The sequence below is a fragment of the Alosa sapidissima genome, chromosome 4 (genome assembly GCF_018492685.1).
Source record: "Alosa sapidissima isolate fAloSap1 chromosome 4, fAloSap1.pri, whole genome shotgun sequence".
Taxonomy (NCBI): Eukaryota; Metazoa; Chordata; class Actinopteri; order Clupeiformes; family Clupeidae; genus Alosa; species Alosa sapidissima.
Window position 1 is genome coordinate 14,931,668 of NC_055960.1, and position 16,541 is coordinate 14,948,208.

At 45.2% G+C, this 16,541-nt stretch overlaps 1 protein-coding gene across 1 annotated transcript in view; it reads right to left on the reverse strand.

The window, feature by feature from the left end:
* The window catches only part of slc25a26 (solute carrier family 25 member 26), a 42,967-nt gene extending 27,252 nt beyond the window's left edge, over positions 1–15,715 (reverse strand). Inside the window, exons 1-5 of the mRNA XM_042089184.1 lie at positions 15,552–15,715; positions 13,851–14,007; positions 12,144–12,253; positions 3,946–4,050; positions 3,137–3,184 (exon numbers count right to left, since the gene is read on the reverse strand). Coding sequence (XP_041945118.1) covers positions 3,137–3,184; positions 3,946–4,050; positions 12,144–12,253; positions 13,851–14,007; positions 15,552–15,584 — 453 coding nt within the window. The 5' untranslated portion in view covers positions 15,585–15,715. The remainder of the gene's footprint in view (positions 1–3,136; positions 3,185–3,945; positions 4,051–12,143; positions 12,254–13,850; positions 14,008–15,551) is intronic.
* Between the last annotated feature and the right edge of the window lie 826 nt (positions 15,716–16,541).

A 16,541-nucleotide genomic window follows, 5' to 3' on the forward strand; every position in this document is an offset into this window, starting at 1 on the left:
GATGGGGAGGTCATGAATAATGATTCCTTTGTTCTACAAGTGGGGGGACAGATGCCATTCACTGGCTATGGAAAATATTCAAAGTCGTATATCTAGGGTACAACATGCAAAGCAAATCCCTCACATGGAGAGATACCACTGCCATTCTCCTCAGTTCCACCTCCGTGAGTAAAATAAGGCATGCCTTCAATAGCACCTCAACTTCAAGAAGCCGAGAGAAGGCTATCTTTCCCCCAGATGATTATCATTGCAGCAGAAGGGAGTGGTGGGGGCTGGGGTGAGTGATGGTGGTTGTAGTGGTCTATTTGTGGCAGTGTGTGTGTGTGTGTGTGGGAGGGAGGGGGGTGTAGTTGCCCCTTCCGATCACCCACCTTTTAAATCCAAACACTACTTGTAGGGCGTTCCACCTGTTTGCTGCGCAATCCACTGTGACCAATGTGCAACAGGAAAGCAAACAGGGGGATCAGCCCGACAAATTGGACTCGGGTGGGCCAGACCCGGTGCACTGGGAGGGGCAGGGGGCGGGGAGCAGCAGCCCGGAGAACGTGGGATTGCAGAAGAAGAAGAAAACAGAGAGCGGGAGAAGGAGGGAGAGAGGGGCACGGGAGCTCGACCTGCGCTGTTATTTTTCCAGATGGGCAAAACACACGCCATGATCCCTCGCACTCGCTCGCTCGCTCACTCACGCGCTGGTAGCTCACGGCCCGGGGTCACGTGCGCGCACCTCTGTTTGTGTTGGATTCGCCCCACATCTGGGGCCTGTGTGCGTGCGTGTGTGTGTGTGTGTCTGTGTGTGTGTGTGTGAGAAAGAGAGAGAGAGAGAGAGAGATAGAGAGATATGGACAGACAGAGAAAGTAAGAGAGGTGGTGATCACATCTCAGATCACAGCTGTGGGTGTTTTGTAACGGCTTTCCTTCAGGCTGCCAGTTCACCTCCCCACTCTCACTCTTTCTTTTTCTGTCTTTCTTTCTCTATCTCTTTCCCCTTTCTCTCTCATACTGTCTTTCTCTCTCACTCTTTCTTTCTCTCTCTTTCCCCACTCTCACTCTTTCTTTTTCTCTCTTTCCCCACTCTCACTCATCCCGTCTGCTTGGAGTAAATGTGAATTTCATACCTATGTGCTTGGCTGTGTGTGTGTGTGTGTGTGTGTGTGTGTGTGTGTGTGTGTGTGTGTGTGTGCGCATCTAAATGCCGTGGGCAAAGCAGATGATCTCCATGTGCCATCACTCAGATCTGCCATACACACCCTCACCCACACACACACACACACACTCTCTCTCTCTCACAGTCATTTCCCTCACTCACACTTGACTATGAAGCCAAGCGGATGAAACACCTACGTGCAAAACTGTCAATGGCAAAAGTCTCTCTCTCTCTCTTTGCCAAAAGTCTCTCACTTTGCCATCAGCCAGAAATGGAGATGAGATGCAGACATGCAAAATAAATCAGGTGATATTTCATATTCAGCAAGAATGATAGGTGAAAAGGGGATAAAAGTGCCAAAGTGAAAAGGGCTAGATGCCGAGTGTTACTGCCGATTGAGCAAACTCAGCGACATGCCAGGGAACGGAAATATGGCATGCTTCTGGTGCCCTCTAGTGGCTGAAAAGACAAGGCTTCGCAATTTGAGTGCACGAATAACAAACACATCTCACAATGGCACTTTAGTAAAAATGAAGTGCTGTAAAAACACGCTCCAGAGGCTGGTGTGATAAAACAAATCACCACAGCCCTACTAACATAAACTACAGACAAGGACAAGCTTGCACCTCTGCATGTGTGCATGTGTTGCCTTTTAAGAGTGGGTAAGCCATGCTTGTTATTTTGCACACAACAAAACTCGCTCCTGTCCCCTCAACGTAACTCCAGGTGCTCTCGACCTCCTCCTCCTCACCCTCTCCTGTCCATTAATCCAAAAGCTGGCGTGTCCTGTGATATCGCATCAGTGATTCCTCCTGAAGGCCTCGTAATTGGGTCTAGCTGACCATGTATATTCATGAGGTCCCAGAGCAGAGGGAGAATGAGAAGGGAATAAGGTTGGGGTGCGGTGTGGGAGGGGGTTTCAGAGGGTTTGGCATTTTTACTAAACAAAGTTATCTTGGCAGCGTCGCATGGCGGGATAAGATAGCAGGCCGAGGAAACGAATTACCTTCCTGACACATGTCAGGTCCAATCCTGAGTAGAGCGGGGTGTGAGGAGTGGGGGCGTGGGGTAGAGGGGGATGTTGGGGTGGACACTACCCCCTCATCCTATCTTTACCCACTCTTAGTATGCAGCAGGAGCTCTTCGCTCACATTCAAATATATTCATCTATTCAGAAGCCCTCGGAGAAATCAGAGAGCCTTGTTGTCCCCTCTTCTTCGACCCCCCTCCACTCTGTCCAGATGGAATTTGTGTGAATAACATCTGTTTAGTGAGGCAGAAAATCAGTACAGGATAGCACAGCGGTGTGGGACTACATTAAACCCCCCACCCACTCACCCCCGCCCCAAAAAAATAACTGAAGTGGTGTCACCTTCCTTTACTTTTCCCACCACCCTCCCCCCCCTTCACCTCTACTTCTTCTACTGAAATGTGCAAAAGTGAGAGAGAAGAAAAAACGGCTCTCCTGCAAATAAATGAAAAGTCTGCACTTTGACAGAATTCATTAAGCATTATCCTGCCGTGCAGGTGCTATTAAGAGCCAGATAATTAATCAAAGGGTCGAGAGGCGCGCCATCCATTAGCCGGCCGGCTCCTCGTCAAGGGGACAGACTCCGTGTTGGCTTTATTTCACCTGCTTTTGGCTGCTTTGTTCCTCATTTATTGTGCCTCTCAATTCCTTTAATTAATTAGAGGAATTTCCAATAAAACCAAACAATGCACTCAACGAGACACTTGAGAAGGGAGGTGCAGTCAAGCAAAACAAATTACGTTGGGCTATTTGAAAAGACGTGAGCTAAGGGGTCCTTAGACAGTTTCAGAGTTTGACTATAAAAAGCGGTGAGCACCGTGAGGACGTCGTCTCCAGATGCCTCAGGCATCTGCAGCCCATTTCATGTTTACGTCTATTGACTATGCTGCTGCTGATCTGTTGGTTGTTATGTCTGATCAACCAAACTCATATGTCTGCGCAGAAGAAGCAGGTGGCCTTACCTCTCTGAGCACTGTGCTGCCGTAGCCTCGGTACAGACCCTTCACACCCTGTGAGATGAGAAAAGCAGGGTCAGACTGGATCCAGAGGACAGGGACGAATACAGCACTGCAGGGAACTGTGCTGCGGGTGGAGGGTGTGTATGGATTTTAAAAACGTTGCCTATTACCAACCGTCCCATATTTCCAACCTCTTACGTGTATGTGTCACTTAATATTAATTTCTATACAAACCAAGATGGCGGAATTCCTAAAGAAAAACAAGCACCCACACCATAAGTGTATCTAAATTAGCTATGTACCAAAAATTACATTTTACCGTGACTTGAAGAGCTGTAAACAGTGTTGTAAGGCTGCGTGTACAAATCCGCTTGGAGCTTCAGTGGCATTTTGATTTGTGATGAGAATTCTCAGTCTAACCGTTGATGAAAGGTTGGAAATAAGCACCCACCAGCCCAGCACTAAACAAAATCGGATATTTTAGACAGTAAAAGCCCCGGTAAGAACCAAACTAGATTTTGTTCAAATCTACACACCTATGGCTACTGAAAAATTTAAGGTTCATTTATCAAATGTTATTTGAAATATTAAAAAACATTGTGGTAATTGGTGGTTCTACGATAGAACTGTCTACAGAAAAAAAACTGTGATTGGTGAAGATGAAACCCATGTACAGCAGGGTACAGCGGAGCCAATGCATATGAACGGTGGACTAACCCTAATTTGGCTGAAAATACTGAAATAACATCATGTCTATATAAAGATGAATACTATGTCTGTGTGTGTGTGTGTGTGTGTATGTGTGTCCTTACCTCCTGCCTGAGTGTCGCCACTAGCACCTGGTAGGTGTTGGTGGAGGGGCACGCCTGGGTTCTCTGCTTCACTACCTCAGTGGGCACACGAATCAGACAGGCCACCTGTGACAGAAGAACACATCACATGAGTTGGCCTAACTTGCCAATATGGGTCACATAAGGACACACAGTGGAGGTGGTGGCTGAAGTGGACATCTCCGGCAAAAAAAAGTGGGGAAACAAAAGTGTAACGCCGTTGAAAAAGCTCACGGATAGAGACGGAGACTGGAGGTGAAGTTTCACAGTTGGCTTGGAATTTATTTCCCTATAAATGTACATTAATCTAAATAATGGGCAGTGGGAGGTGTCCTGTAAACAAATACACCCACGTATAACTAAATAAATAAATAAATAATCACTTACTTATCCCTCACTCTAATACTCGCACAATTATAACGAACAGCTCACTCACAATTACCTCTCTTCAACTCAGTGGAGGTGGTGGATAAAGTGGATATCTCCGGCACAGAGAAAAAAAAAGAGTGGCTTAAACTCAAAGATGGTGTCAGGTGTTCTTCCACAGCCCTCTGGCCAGAGGTGGAAAACTTCAACTTCTTCACTTCCAAACTTCAAAGTCTGGTCATGTGTTGATTCTACTGTACCTGTGCACTTCCTCACACAGGTGATTTCATTTAACCTGATTTACCTGGCTGAAAGGCTTAGTGTTACTTAGAATCAGCAAATTTACTGAATGGCTGGAACAAACATGTGGTAGGACTTCTACTTTCTGAAGCCAGACTTTCCCACCCCTGCCTGTCACCAATGTAATGCAGTGGGTGCTATCGAGTAGGTGGTTCAAATGTGTCTCCTTGTTAGACTCCTGGCAGTTGCAATGTGGCCTTGAAAGCCTTCTCTGTGCGGCGTTTTGCTGAAACTCCACTCTCGCTGGCACGGTTTGTTTGCAATAAGATGAAGACACGCGCCTAAGCCCCTGCCTGCGTAGAGCTGTCCGAGAGGCGAGGCTCACCAGTTGTTTATGCCAGTGCCTTGCGAGAACAGCCTGTTCATTACACACTGTTGTTCCTGGCAAAATGGCTATTAATCACCTCCCCGGGAAGGGAGACAGAGGAAGAGAGATGGAGAGAGAGAGAGAGAGAGAGAGATGGACAGACAGATAGCTACAGAGAGAGAGAGAGAGAGAGAGAGAGAGAGAGAGAAAAGGGGGTGAGAGAGAGAGAGAGAGAGAGAGAGAGAGCGATGGACAGACAGATAGCTACAGAGAGAGAGAGAGAGAGAGAGAGAGAGAGAGAGAGAGAGAGAGAGAGAGAGACAGAGCGATGGACAGACAGATAGCTACAGAGAGAGAGAGAGAGAGAGAGAGAGAGAGAGAGAGAGAGAGAGATGGTTAGACAGATAGACAGAGAGACACAGACAGAGAGAGAGAGAGAGAGAGTGTAAAAAGGTAAAGGTCAGTGCCATCCGCCGTGTCCCATCACTCCTGGCGCCACGTCTCGCTTCTCTCAAACTCCCCCTCCTCAAGCCTGGTAGAAATGAAATGCCAACGCGACCACAGAGATATGTCAGACGCGGAAAACACGCATTATCAACTGTTGTTCCGCCATTAATATTTATGAGCGCTTCATGCCTCATGAGGCGCGGTGCCCTTAAGGCAGGCCTCCACCTACTTTATTTCCCATTAATGTCGCGCTGGAGCGGAAATGCCGGACTGCTGGGGGGGGGGGGGGGGGGGGTGGCAGAGGTGGTGGTAAGCAATCTCCCCGACGGGGGCACCCCGCTCAGCCCCCTGAAACGCACCACTGCATCAATCTGCCCCTCGGAGAGAGGCTATGGGGATAGGTGGGGTGGCCCTGGGTGGGGGAGAGAGGGGAGAGGGGAGAGGGGAGAGGCAGACCCTGCTGCTAGGCTAACTGTAGGACAGGACCAAGGCTGAGAGAACAGACGGGCTGTGGGGTTGAAAGGCGGACTAGAGGAGAAACGTGTTTGGAGCCCTGTGGAACTCCATGGGGGTGTGTTTAGCCAGTCTTGCTCTTGTCCTCGCTGTGGCCTGTCAGACGTGAGAGTCCGGCAGGTGCTGACGCTCTGCTCAATCACTTACGCTACTTTCCAGCACAGCCGGACACATGACAGACAGGTTGAACTGCTGCCAAAACTAATGACTTACTCAAGTCTTCGCAGTTGTTCACTAAAGGAGATATATCATATAGGTGATGTATAGTGAATTCACCACCCCCACGCCAACCCATGAAAGGGGTGGTGAATGATGACAATCTCAAAAACCACCAGTAACGTAACACCACAGACTGATGAGGAAATCATTCAGTTGAGAAGAACAAAAAACACACATACATCAGCCTAAAACAGGCATCCAGCCTGCTGATATGACATATGAGATCTGAATGGTAAAGACCTCACCTATCCATTTTACACAGCCAACAGCCAAACCTGAGGTGAACTGGTGCAACTATCATGTAGCAAGAGTGCCACCCAGTGGTAAGCAATGGTAACTGACATGCCATCTGTCTGCTATCTGACCTGACAAGATCCATTTCTGAGATCTCATTTGCTCTGTTGCTTTCCCCGAGTTAACATTTATGAAACATCGCGCATCGTGTCTCTTTCCTGCAATCCTCCAAAGGTTCAAAATTACGGCGCTTAATGGAAAGAAAAGTGGATATGACAAGTAATTCCTCCTTTAATTGAATCGCGGGGCAGGAGTCCACAAGGGACCGCTCACACATCAGCTCGCTGGAGAGAGGGAAGCGGCCGGGAGATTAGATCAAATAAATGGCGGACATTGTTTATTTCAGAGTCCGAGTACGCACCACGAACAGACTGACTGCAGAGAAGCCCTTCTAGCGAGATATTAGCAGTGGTGGATAGTTGGAGTACTTTAGGAGGGTGACTGTGATTCCTACACGGTGGAGGTCTCAGGATGTCAGGTGTCAGAGGGTCCATTTCCCAACGTTTCATACTTTCACCCTGAAAAGGACGGACGTGGCTGCCAAGCATAAGAACCAAGCACAATGAAGTGTGGAGTAGACCTGGAGGGTTTGTGTGTTGGGATGTCACATGAACAGAATGCAGACACACTCAAACACACACATGAGCATGCACAGACACTCACACACACATCTACACATTCATAAGTGCAAACACATGCATGCACACACACACACACCACGCGCATGCACGCACGCACGCACGCGCGCACACACACACACACACACACAAACTTTTAGAGAGCTACAGGGTGACAATGGAGAGCTACATTTTTAGGACACTTATGACATTTGTCAGCAACAAACCACATTTCGCAAAAAAACAAAATAAATAAATCATTACCAAAATGGTGAAAGCTAAGCAGATACATTGCACTTGGGAAAAGGCTGTTATTGTTTGGGGCGCCACGAGCCATAATGGGTTGAGAAACAACTCGAAAAACCCAAGATGACACTTCTTGGCCCGAACTCTTCCAGCCTTTTCTTGGCTTGCGAGAGGAGACTGGGGATGTGTGTGTGTGTGTGTGTGTGTGTGTGTGTGTTTGTTTGTTTGTTTGTGTGTGTGTGTATTTTTGGGGGGGGGTGTTATTGGGCAGTTTACAGGAGACATGACATGTCATGGCGCAGGGGAAGGGTGTTTAAGTGGCCCTTGACAAAAGCCTTGTCTGTTTGTATCGCCCCTGCTCGTCTTCTGGAGACGGGCGTGACTGCGTAGATGCACATGACTCCCGCTGACAGCTTTCCCCTTTTCCTTGGCGCGCTTACAAGGGGGCCTCCACACTCTTAATTGCATGATGAATTTCCTGGCAGCGTCTTTTCCATCTCCGTCGCCATTCATCTTTATTTACAGGCAATTTGGAAGCGTCGCGCGTTAATTAGTGGTTAAGTCTAAGATGGGAGCTCTGCACTCGCTCCATTCCTGCTGTTTCTGTGTATCCAGAACTGATAGGCTTGTTGTTTCTGACCCAAAAATGACAAGAGGAAAGAGACCATTTATAGCCAACAAGAAAAGAAGGCGCTCGTTCAGGAAAACATACTCATGCACATGTACACACACACACACACACACACATAAATCCGTCTGTGTTTCTTCTGACAATTTACACAATACATTACACCCTGATCCCATCTGTCCAAGCCAATGGACTGAGCCATGGCATGCCCAAGACAAGCAATAATTTGGCAGCAATTGTTAACACATCTAGAATCGGAGTTGCATTAACGTCAGGGCTTGTCTGCAGACTGCAGATTTCAGATTTCAAATAGGTCGCCAAATGGCTGAACAGCCATGGCCATCGTTTGTAATTTCATTTTGAGGGTGGTCCTGGACACCACATTGGAGTTAAACACAAGGCATACTGGTTTAAGTTACAAACAGACTGTAACAATGGAAAACTTTGCACTGTGAGTGATTTATGGAAATTGCACGTCATCCAAGATCCCAAGTCTCCAATGTCGTTTGCAACGAAGCACCCATAAAACGAAACATATCCCTGTCATAAAATGCTGTTTTTGACTTTGTAAAATCTCATTTTAACATCACATTGCATTCTTCTCCAAAACATCAGCATACTTCAATATGCGCCAGGAACTGTGCTGTGAGCTCTCATTATGCCCTGCCTGTGTACCGATAGAACATTCCAGACTGTCCATGACCTGAGGACCATCCCACCTAGTAGTCAATCCCATGGGACGCCACAACCCCATCAGACAAGGGCCCCACTGTGCATCTACAACAGGTAATCACTTCCAGGCCTCCATAAGCACCCACATTTCCTCCATCTGTAACAGGACTTTCCTCATAAGTTTAGGGGTCATACAAGGACATGGTCATCACAAGAAAAGCATACAAGGGGACGGAAGGGGACAGGGGACGGGGCAGCCGCAAAAACACATACCTAAAACAAGCCAACAAATAAATAAACAAACAAACACACAAAAAAAAATCCATCTGTGAGAGGAGAGCAGACACAGAGCAATATGGGCAAGTGACAGCCTCGACACCGGGGCCATGAATAATTCCATTTAGGACTCGTGTGGATAGCGTTTCCATTCTGCCACTGCGGATTTCGATCGGACGCTCCGATTTCTGTTTTCTCGTGCCTGAGTGCACTTAATAGCAGGTGATAGAAAGGCGGCTGCGTGTATGGGGTAGGGGCGGGAGAGGGAGGTGTTTGTGTGAGAATCGGGGCACAATCCAAAGCTCTAGTTAGGGACGCACAATCAATCACAGACGAACACTTCTTTGCACCGCTGCGGCGGATTATTTGCTGTGCCAAGTTAAGTGGCTGCCAGTTACCCCGGCTCTGTCATGTCACACTGTATTTTCCAGGCACATCCTATGGGAGATAGGGTTTATATATGCAAAAAAAAAAAGAACAGAAAAAAAAACAGGGCCTCTCAAACTTGACAAATGAGCTTTCAGCACAGACACTAGGGCGTATGTGAATGAAGATAAAGCTGATATAATGGCTTTCTAAGAGCCTGCTTGACCCTGGCAGAATGACAACAGCTCAGCTCTCCCTCAACCTTGTGGACATGTTTAAAGCATTGGTGGAATCAAGGGTTAGGGTTGAATATGCTTTCTTTAAAGTTTCAGACAATGTGGCTCATTTCTCACAGAAATGGTGTACTGACAAGGGTCTGGTCTCCATTATTGATGGGACCTTGGCATTTATATGGTGATGCCATGGGGACTGGGGGGGACTATACTGTAGTGTTTTTAGGTGATTTTTGATCCCTGTAATGGTTCAAAAAAGGGGTTTTAAAAGTTAAATCAATCTCTCTCTCTCTCTCTCACCAAAAAAGCATGTATAGATTTGTGGCATTCACCTGCTGAACGTCAGCCTTAGCAGTGTATGCTGAACATTCATTCAATATACAGTATTATGTGCATAATTTCCCCCAAGTGTACAGGCCTTGGTTTCCCAAGTCATTGACATAACAGCATCAGAAATGCGACACTGCCCCAAGTGAGCTCCGCACGACTGGCTCCAGCAAGACATTCCCTGAAAATTGCTGTCACAAAAATGACAAAAAGCTGACATGTGTGGGTGAGGGCTTCAGGCTGGACTAAGAGTGTGAGCAAGGCAGAGAGAGAGAGAGACAGAAAGAGAGAGAGAGAGAGAGAGAGACAGAAAGAGAGAGAGAGAGAGAGAGAGAGAGAGAGAGAGAGAGAGAGAGAGAGAGACCTTTTCACTTCCAACATGAGACATGTCTCATCCCACACTGGTCCAAAGGGACACACAAATCCCCCCCTCAGACAGCCTTGCTGACGGGGGACCACACAGACATGGTGGATCCGATCCGGGCACAATTTGCAATTAAACTCCACATCGATCATAGCCACCATGATGCCGACAAGAGCCTCAATCCAACAATAGGTGGATGCTTATGAGCATCTTTGGATACAAGAAATTGTTATCACCCTTACAGCATCACTCTTGTACTGCTGTTTTTAGTCTTGTCCAATCCTTGTCCTTCCCTTTTCAGGGCGCATAACTCATTTTGGAGCACCTGCCCGTGAGAAACATGAAGCTCGTACTCCGACTTTCACCTCAAATTCAATAAACATGCAGCTCATCCCCTGCCATCCATTTTAAAACCATGAACTTTTATGAACTCTGTGAAACGCCAAGGTGATGTGAATGTCTTCTTGCGTAGTGAGTGTGATCGTCAGTGTCGAGAGGGATGACAGGAGGAGTATAAGCCAGGAGCTTAGGCTCAGATATACATTCGGCTTCGCTTTGCTCTGCTCGTGACACCACGGCAGGGTCAGGCGGATAGCAGCTGCAGATCAAGCTACACCTGCTAACACCTCTGTCAAAGTAGCACGGCAGACAGAAAAAAAAATCGAGCTCAACACTAACCAATTACAAAAATACAGCTTATTTATAGTATCTACTATAAATATCAGCAGCAATGGTCTGGTCAACATGTCTGTCAAAGTGGTGATACGTCATCAATATTAGGCTAGTTTTGTCAACAGAAGGTAGGCAATAGAAGAGAAATTAGTAAACAAAAAAGGACAATAATAGAGAAAAGGTTGCATAACAGAGGCGTTTGTGTCTCCTCCTCTAGACTGCCTAGGGGAAGAGCTTTCATGCAGTGAGCTCCCGGATTATCGTCTTTGAAGAGCGTAACAAGCAGTCACAACACACAGGGAATCAGCCGCGGCTCTGGCGTGCGGAATCCCCTTCCTTTTGATGAGCACAAATCCTTGGTGGTGGGCGAAAGGGGTTAAAAGATGGCGCTGCCCTCTCCCTCACCTCTTCCATTCATCAGAGGAGAAAAAGACATTCCAAGTCATACGCGTTCTGACGACTCAAAGTGCACTTGCTCGGCCCGTGCTATTTCTCTCGCATCAAAGAGACGTCAAGATGAACTTGGGGTTGCAAGCACAAAAAAACGTGAAACCATTTGCACCGCCTTTACAGTTACATCTACTGTAAACAGTGGGCCAAACAGGCGTGAAAATAGGACTAAACAACATCTGCATGGGGTGGGAACAAATTGTACTGATAGCATTTGAAGTGAGGCGAGCTACTTAGCATAGTAATACAGAAGGCCCAGGCATATGAATGGGTCGCTGTCTACCCAGCGCTTCTGCCCCATGATATTGTGCACTGCCTGTGCAAGTGCGTGGGCCCGGATTCTTGGGTCGAGGAGTGATTAGGACTGTACTAACCGAGGAAATTGTGCCGCTCCTTGCCGCTTTCAAGCCCAAATCCCCAGACAAAATGGAAGGAGTCTGGGACCTCTCTGAGAAAACAGCTAAGTCAATATGCAGTAATGAGATCTTGTTTACCCAGCTGGCGGGGAAATGTCGAGATGCCTGTGGCCCTCGAGTCACCCAGCTGCACTGAGAGTGCCGAGCCAAAACCGCATTCTAACCTTTTGCATATTTGTCCGTGAAATTTTCTGGCAATTATGTAAACAGGCGCATTGTTCATCTGGACCCCAAAATGTGCAACGGATGAGAAAGTGAGTGAGGTTATGGCCGTTCTATACACACACACACACACACACACACACACACACTTTGTCTTACTTAGAAACCCACACTCAAACACATACAAACACGCTCTTCTTCTCTCACACACACAGAAAAACACACAGATTCATGATCCATTAAACACAGCTCCATTCATGCACCAGATCTTTTTTTGACAAAGAACAAAGACAAAGGCAACCTACTATTTCTCCGAGGGAGGCGGCTAGCATGTGAGTGACAGGTGCCATGTGCGGTGGGACGGCCACGCCCAGCAGGGACTTAGCGCTCTCGTAGGTGACGAAGAAGGCTGCAGCTGAAACCAAGCACATCGAATCTGGTCAGGGCCCATTACTCAAGCTGTAGGGAGCAATTAATGACTGGCCTGGAAACTTCAATTATCTAATCCTGTAGTCCACTGCCACCACTCAAACAGATCTGCACTGTTTCCCATGGATTAACTGGGCTGCAGATTCTCAAATGAAAGAGTTGGAGATCAGATATCAAAGCAGTATAATACTTATTGACTGGTTTGTGCATGGAATGGTGACAAATGGACTGCAAATGAGGATGATAGTGTACAAATGAAAAGTAAAAGTCTAGCTTTTTACATGATCAAGGAAAGTAAGTCATTATTCGTCACTATGCGTATATAAAAGCATGTGAAAAGGCATTTTATTTGACCATATTTAGACAGTAGATGACATCTCATAAAGTTGACTTCTATATTTCATAATCCTTTTACAGTACCCTCCAGAAATATTGGCACCTCTGCTAAAGTTGACTAAAACAGGTATAAAAAATAATCTGTTGGTGATTTATTTTAATCTCACAATGAAACAATGATGAAAAATCCAACCTTGAAGGGAAGCAAATTTATTTTGAGAAAAAGGACAATCTCATACAGAAATACATATTTTTAACAAAAACACATCACTCACAATTATTGGCACCACTGCTTTTAATACCTTCTTAAGCCTCCCTTTGCCAATAAAACAGCTTGTAATATTCTTCTATGGCACCCCATAAAGTTGGAGAATACAAAGCAAGGGATTTAAGACTATTCGTCCTCACAAAATCTCCCCAGATCGTCCAGATTCCTAGGTCACACTTGTGCATTCTACTCTTTGACTCACCCCACTGTTTTTCTATGGATGAATGAATTTCCAATCCTGTTCAACTTGTGTTTTTAGCAGAGATTGACAGAATTCCTTTGAAAATGTTCAGTTTTTCTTGGGGCTCATGATACCATGCACCTTAATAAGGTTCCTAAGGCCTTTGGGAATAAATACAGCCCCACAATATCACAGCCACCATAATTCTCATTAGGCATGGGATTCTTTTCAGTATAGTCATTCTTTATGTACGTCAAACCCACCTGTTTCTTGTGTTTCTTGGCAAAGAGCTCCTGTTACATTTTGTATATGCTCCTGTTACATTTTGTATAAAAGATTTTGTAGGGCTGCCAATAATTGTGGGCAACATGTTTTTGTTAAAAATGTATTTCTTTTTTCTTTTTCTTGTAAGATTACAATAAATCGGCAAAATATATTTTTTTATACCTGTTTTTAGTCAACTTTACCAAAGGTGCCAATAATTATGGAGGGTACTGTAGATATATTAATTACACACGCACCAAACAGACACATACTGTACATGCAACCACTACACCCAGAAAACCCTGAAAAAACCCCAAAATCTCCTGGAGATAAATTTAGAGAGGGACAATTACCATTTCTGATCTGACAGTTAATCGTTGACCAAATGCTTATGGAGAATGCTGCGAACTGCTAAAATATTAGCCTATATCTTTTTAGTGTGGACAGTGAAATATCCCTAATAAATAGAATGCCTAGCAGGTGGCTATATGGGTGTGAATGACCACAGGCCCCGAGTGGGAAATACTGGCTCACCATTGGGGAAGGAGCCGATGGCTGCCGATGGGACGCCTGCGTAAATGCCTCGGAAGCCTCCGGCCTTGTAGAAGCCCTGCTGGCTCTGCAGCCTGGTCTTAATAGTGTCCAGAGGGAAGAGGGTGAGGTCGACACACATCCCTGCACAGCCACCTGCCTGGGTAGGGGAAAATAAAGACGTGATGCATTTGAAAGATGATGCATAGCATCACTGTAACAGGAAACATTTCATGCAATTGATAACGTATTTAAACAGCAAAGTATCATCTATGCCAGGTTGAATTTGAAAAAGCCTATTTCATGCACTCAAATTCACTATAGTCAGTTAAGTCACAAACTACAAAATGCACAAATTTAACACAGGAAACAATTACAGTGGTAAGTTCACTTGAGGGATTTTCAATCTCTGTGTTTATTATTTGCACTTTTCCTTATAAAATGTAAGGGCAAAATGTAGGAGGGCTTCATATGCTTAAATCACAATGACAATAGAATGATACAGTGCTATTAAACACATATGTACAGTACATCTGGATTTGTTACAAAGAAACTAACTATGCTATAAAGCTACTCAATGTGCAGATCAAGTGTAGAATAGTGTATAGCCATGTAATGCCTATCAGCCTGCCTGGGAGATTTAGACTAGTCATCCATTCATGTTTGAGTTGACAGTGAAAGTTAAAGAAGAAAGTTAAAAGTTGTTTTAATGGGGATAAAGCGACTCTCATGCACATCAATAGTATTGGTCTAAGGCTAAGTTATCCTGCAAAATTTATTTTTGTGAATGTAATTTCTTTACTGTGGCTATTTCCACAAAATACTCCCTGTCAAAACAGTAAAGCAAGGTTATTTAGTCATAGATATGGCATCTGTTTGACCTTTTATCGTGGCTCTGCTATGTAACAATGTTATAGTGTGATGACTGATGTCATCTGAGTGACCTCCAGGACCTTTCTCCCTCATCTTTTTCCACCCACCTGGACACACTTAAGCTGTATAAGACAGGTCGCTCATGTATGACCCCTTTCCATATTCACTAGATGCCTTTGCATACTGGAAAAAAAAACTGAGACACACTGTTTTTACTTTAACCAAAACTGCCTCATCAGACTTAACCTATGTGTGTCATCATAGATTATTTTAAGATCATGCCCAAATCAAACATCTCTGAGCACTGCACAACGTTAACTTAATTTATATGCAGCATAGACATGCAATTGTGTTTCTAATGATTTTGGACTCCTCTTTGGACTGACCATGGGCTTTCAGTGTCTCTTTCAATGACTGTATCCATCTCATGAAGGTTTAAACGTCACACAGAGGCTTTGGACTAGGTGGGCTAACCAAAATTAGTTTGCCATCTGAATTTTACATTATCAAAAAGAGGTGGACCTTGCATTTTTAACGCCGACATAGGATGTTATGTAGACACACAGCATAGGTAATTCCTGCGTGTGCTACAAGGTGTCAATGACAAAATCTTAAATCAAGATTTAACGTTAAAAACTTCCCCACGCTACGTTATCACACTCCTCATAACAAACACTGTCTACAACACCACGACTTCTAATGATCATACTGAATGTCAAGGGACTGATTCGTCATGGACAAAGCAAACATGAACAAAGACAAAGTGTAGAAGTTTGACATCAGACATTTGCTAATGTTTACGTGTAACGTTATCCATAAATCGTAATCTACCACAAGAGATGCGGTGAATTCTCTTCTATCCATCTTGTGTTAGAAGAGTATTATCTTGACAGCTTTAAATCCTCCACTGTAACTGCAACTTGCATGACCGACTCATGTCGGACACTTCACAACAGTGAAAACATGTTTATCAAGGACGCTGCCATATTGGATTCACATTCCCTTCCTGATGTGGTCATGTGACAGGGTAGGCTACAGCGCCGTAGCGTTGGTTTAACTTCCGCAGATTTGTTAAATAGCTTTAACCTGAAAGTATGTCTCGCTGCTTCCTGCGATTTTCTTTCTGCAGAGTAACATTAGACAGTTTAGTTGACGATGATTTGAAGGCAATGGACACAGCATTTAAAGACAAATATATTCAATTTTACAGGGCTTGAATCAGGAGCTATAGCCTACTCCGCCTAATCACCTTTATGAGTTCAGTAGCCTACATAGGCCTTATATTTGTGGCCATATATAGTTGTGGTAGCCTACAGTAGTAGTTTTATTCCATTCCATGTTTATTCCTTACATTTTGCCATGAGACTATCCAGTGACAGTGCTGGCTAGGTTGCTGTCAGCTCAGCTGAGCATTGCTGGCAGGTGCTCAGCCATTCCCCAACTGCACACTCTGTCCATTTGACTGTGTTCTAGTCTATCTAGTTATCATGTGAAGTAAACAGAGACTCTTCTGTGCACAGAGAGACACTATCCTGATCTCAGTATAAAAGTGAAGGTGCCCATGATGACAGCGGATTCTGGATTTGATCTGTGAGTTAGGCTATTTCAATGTGGTCTGAAACTCAGAGAGACTCTGGTAAGAAGAGCCCTGCGACTTATAGTGTCAGGAGAATGAAGCTATGGGCTCTCCAATACTATCCAATTTCAATTCAATTTAATTTCACTTATAGAGCGCCAAAACATTACACATGTCTCATGGCGCTTTACAGAGTGTTAAACAATCAGAGAAGGCCCATGAGTAACAGGGTCGAGGAAAAACTC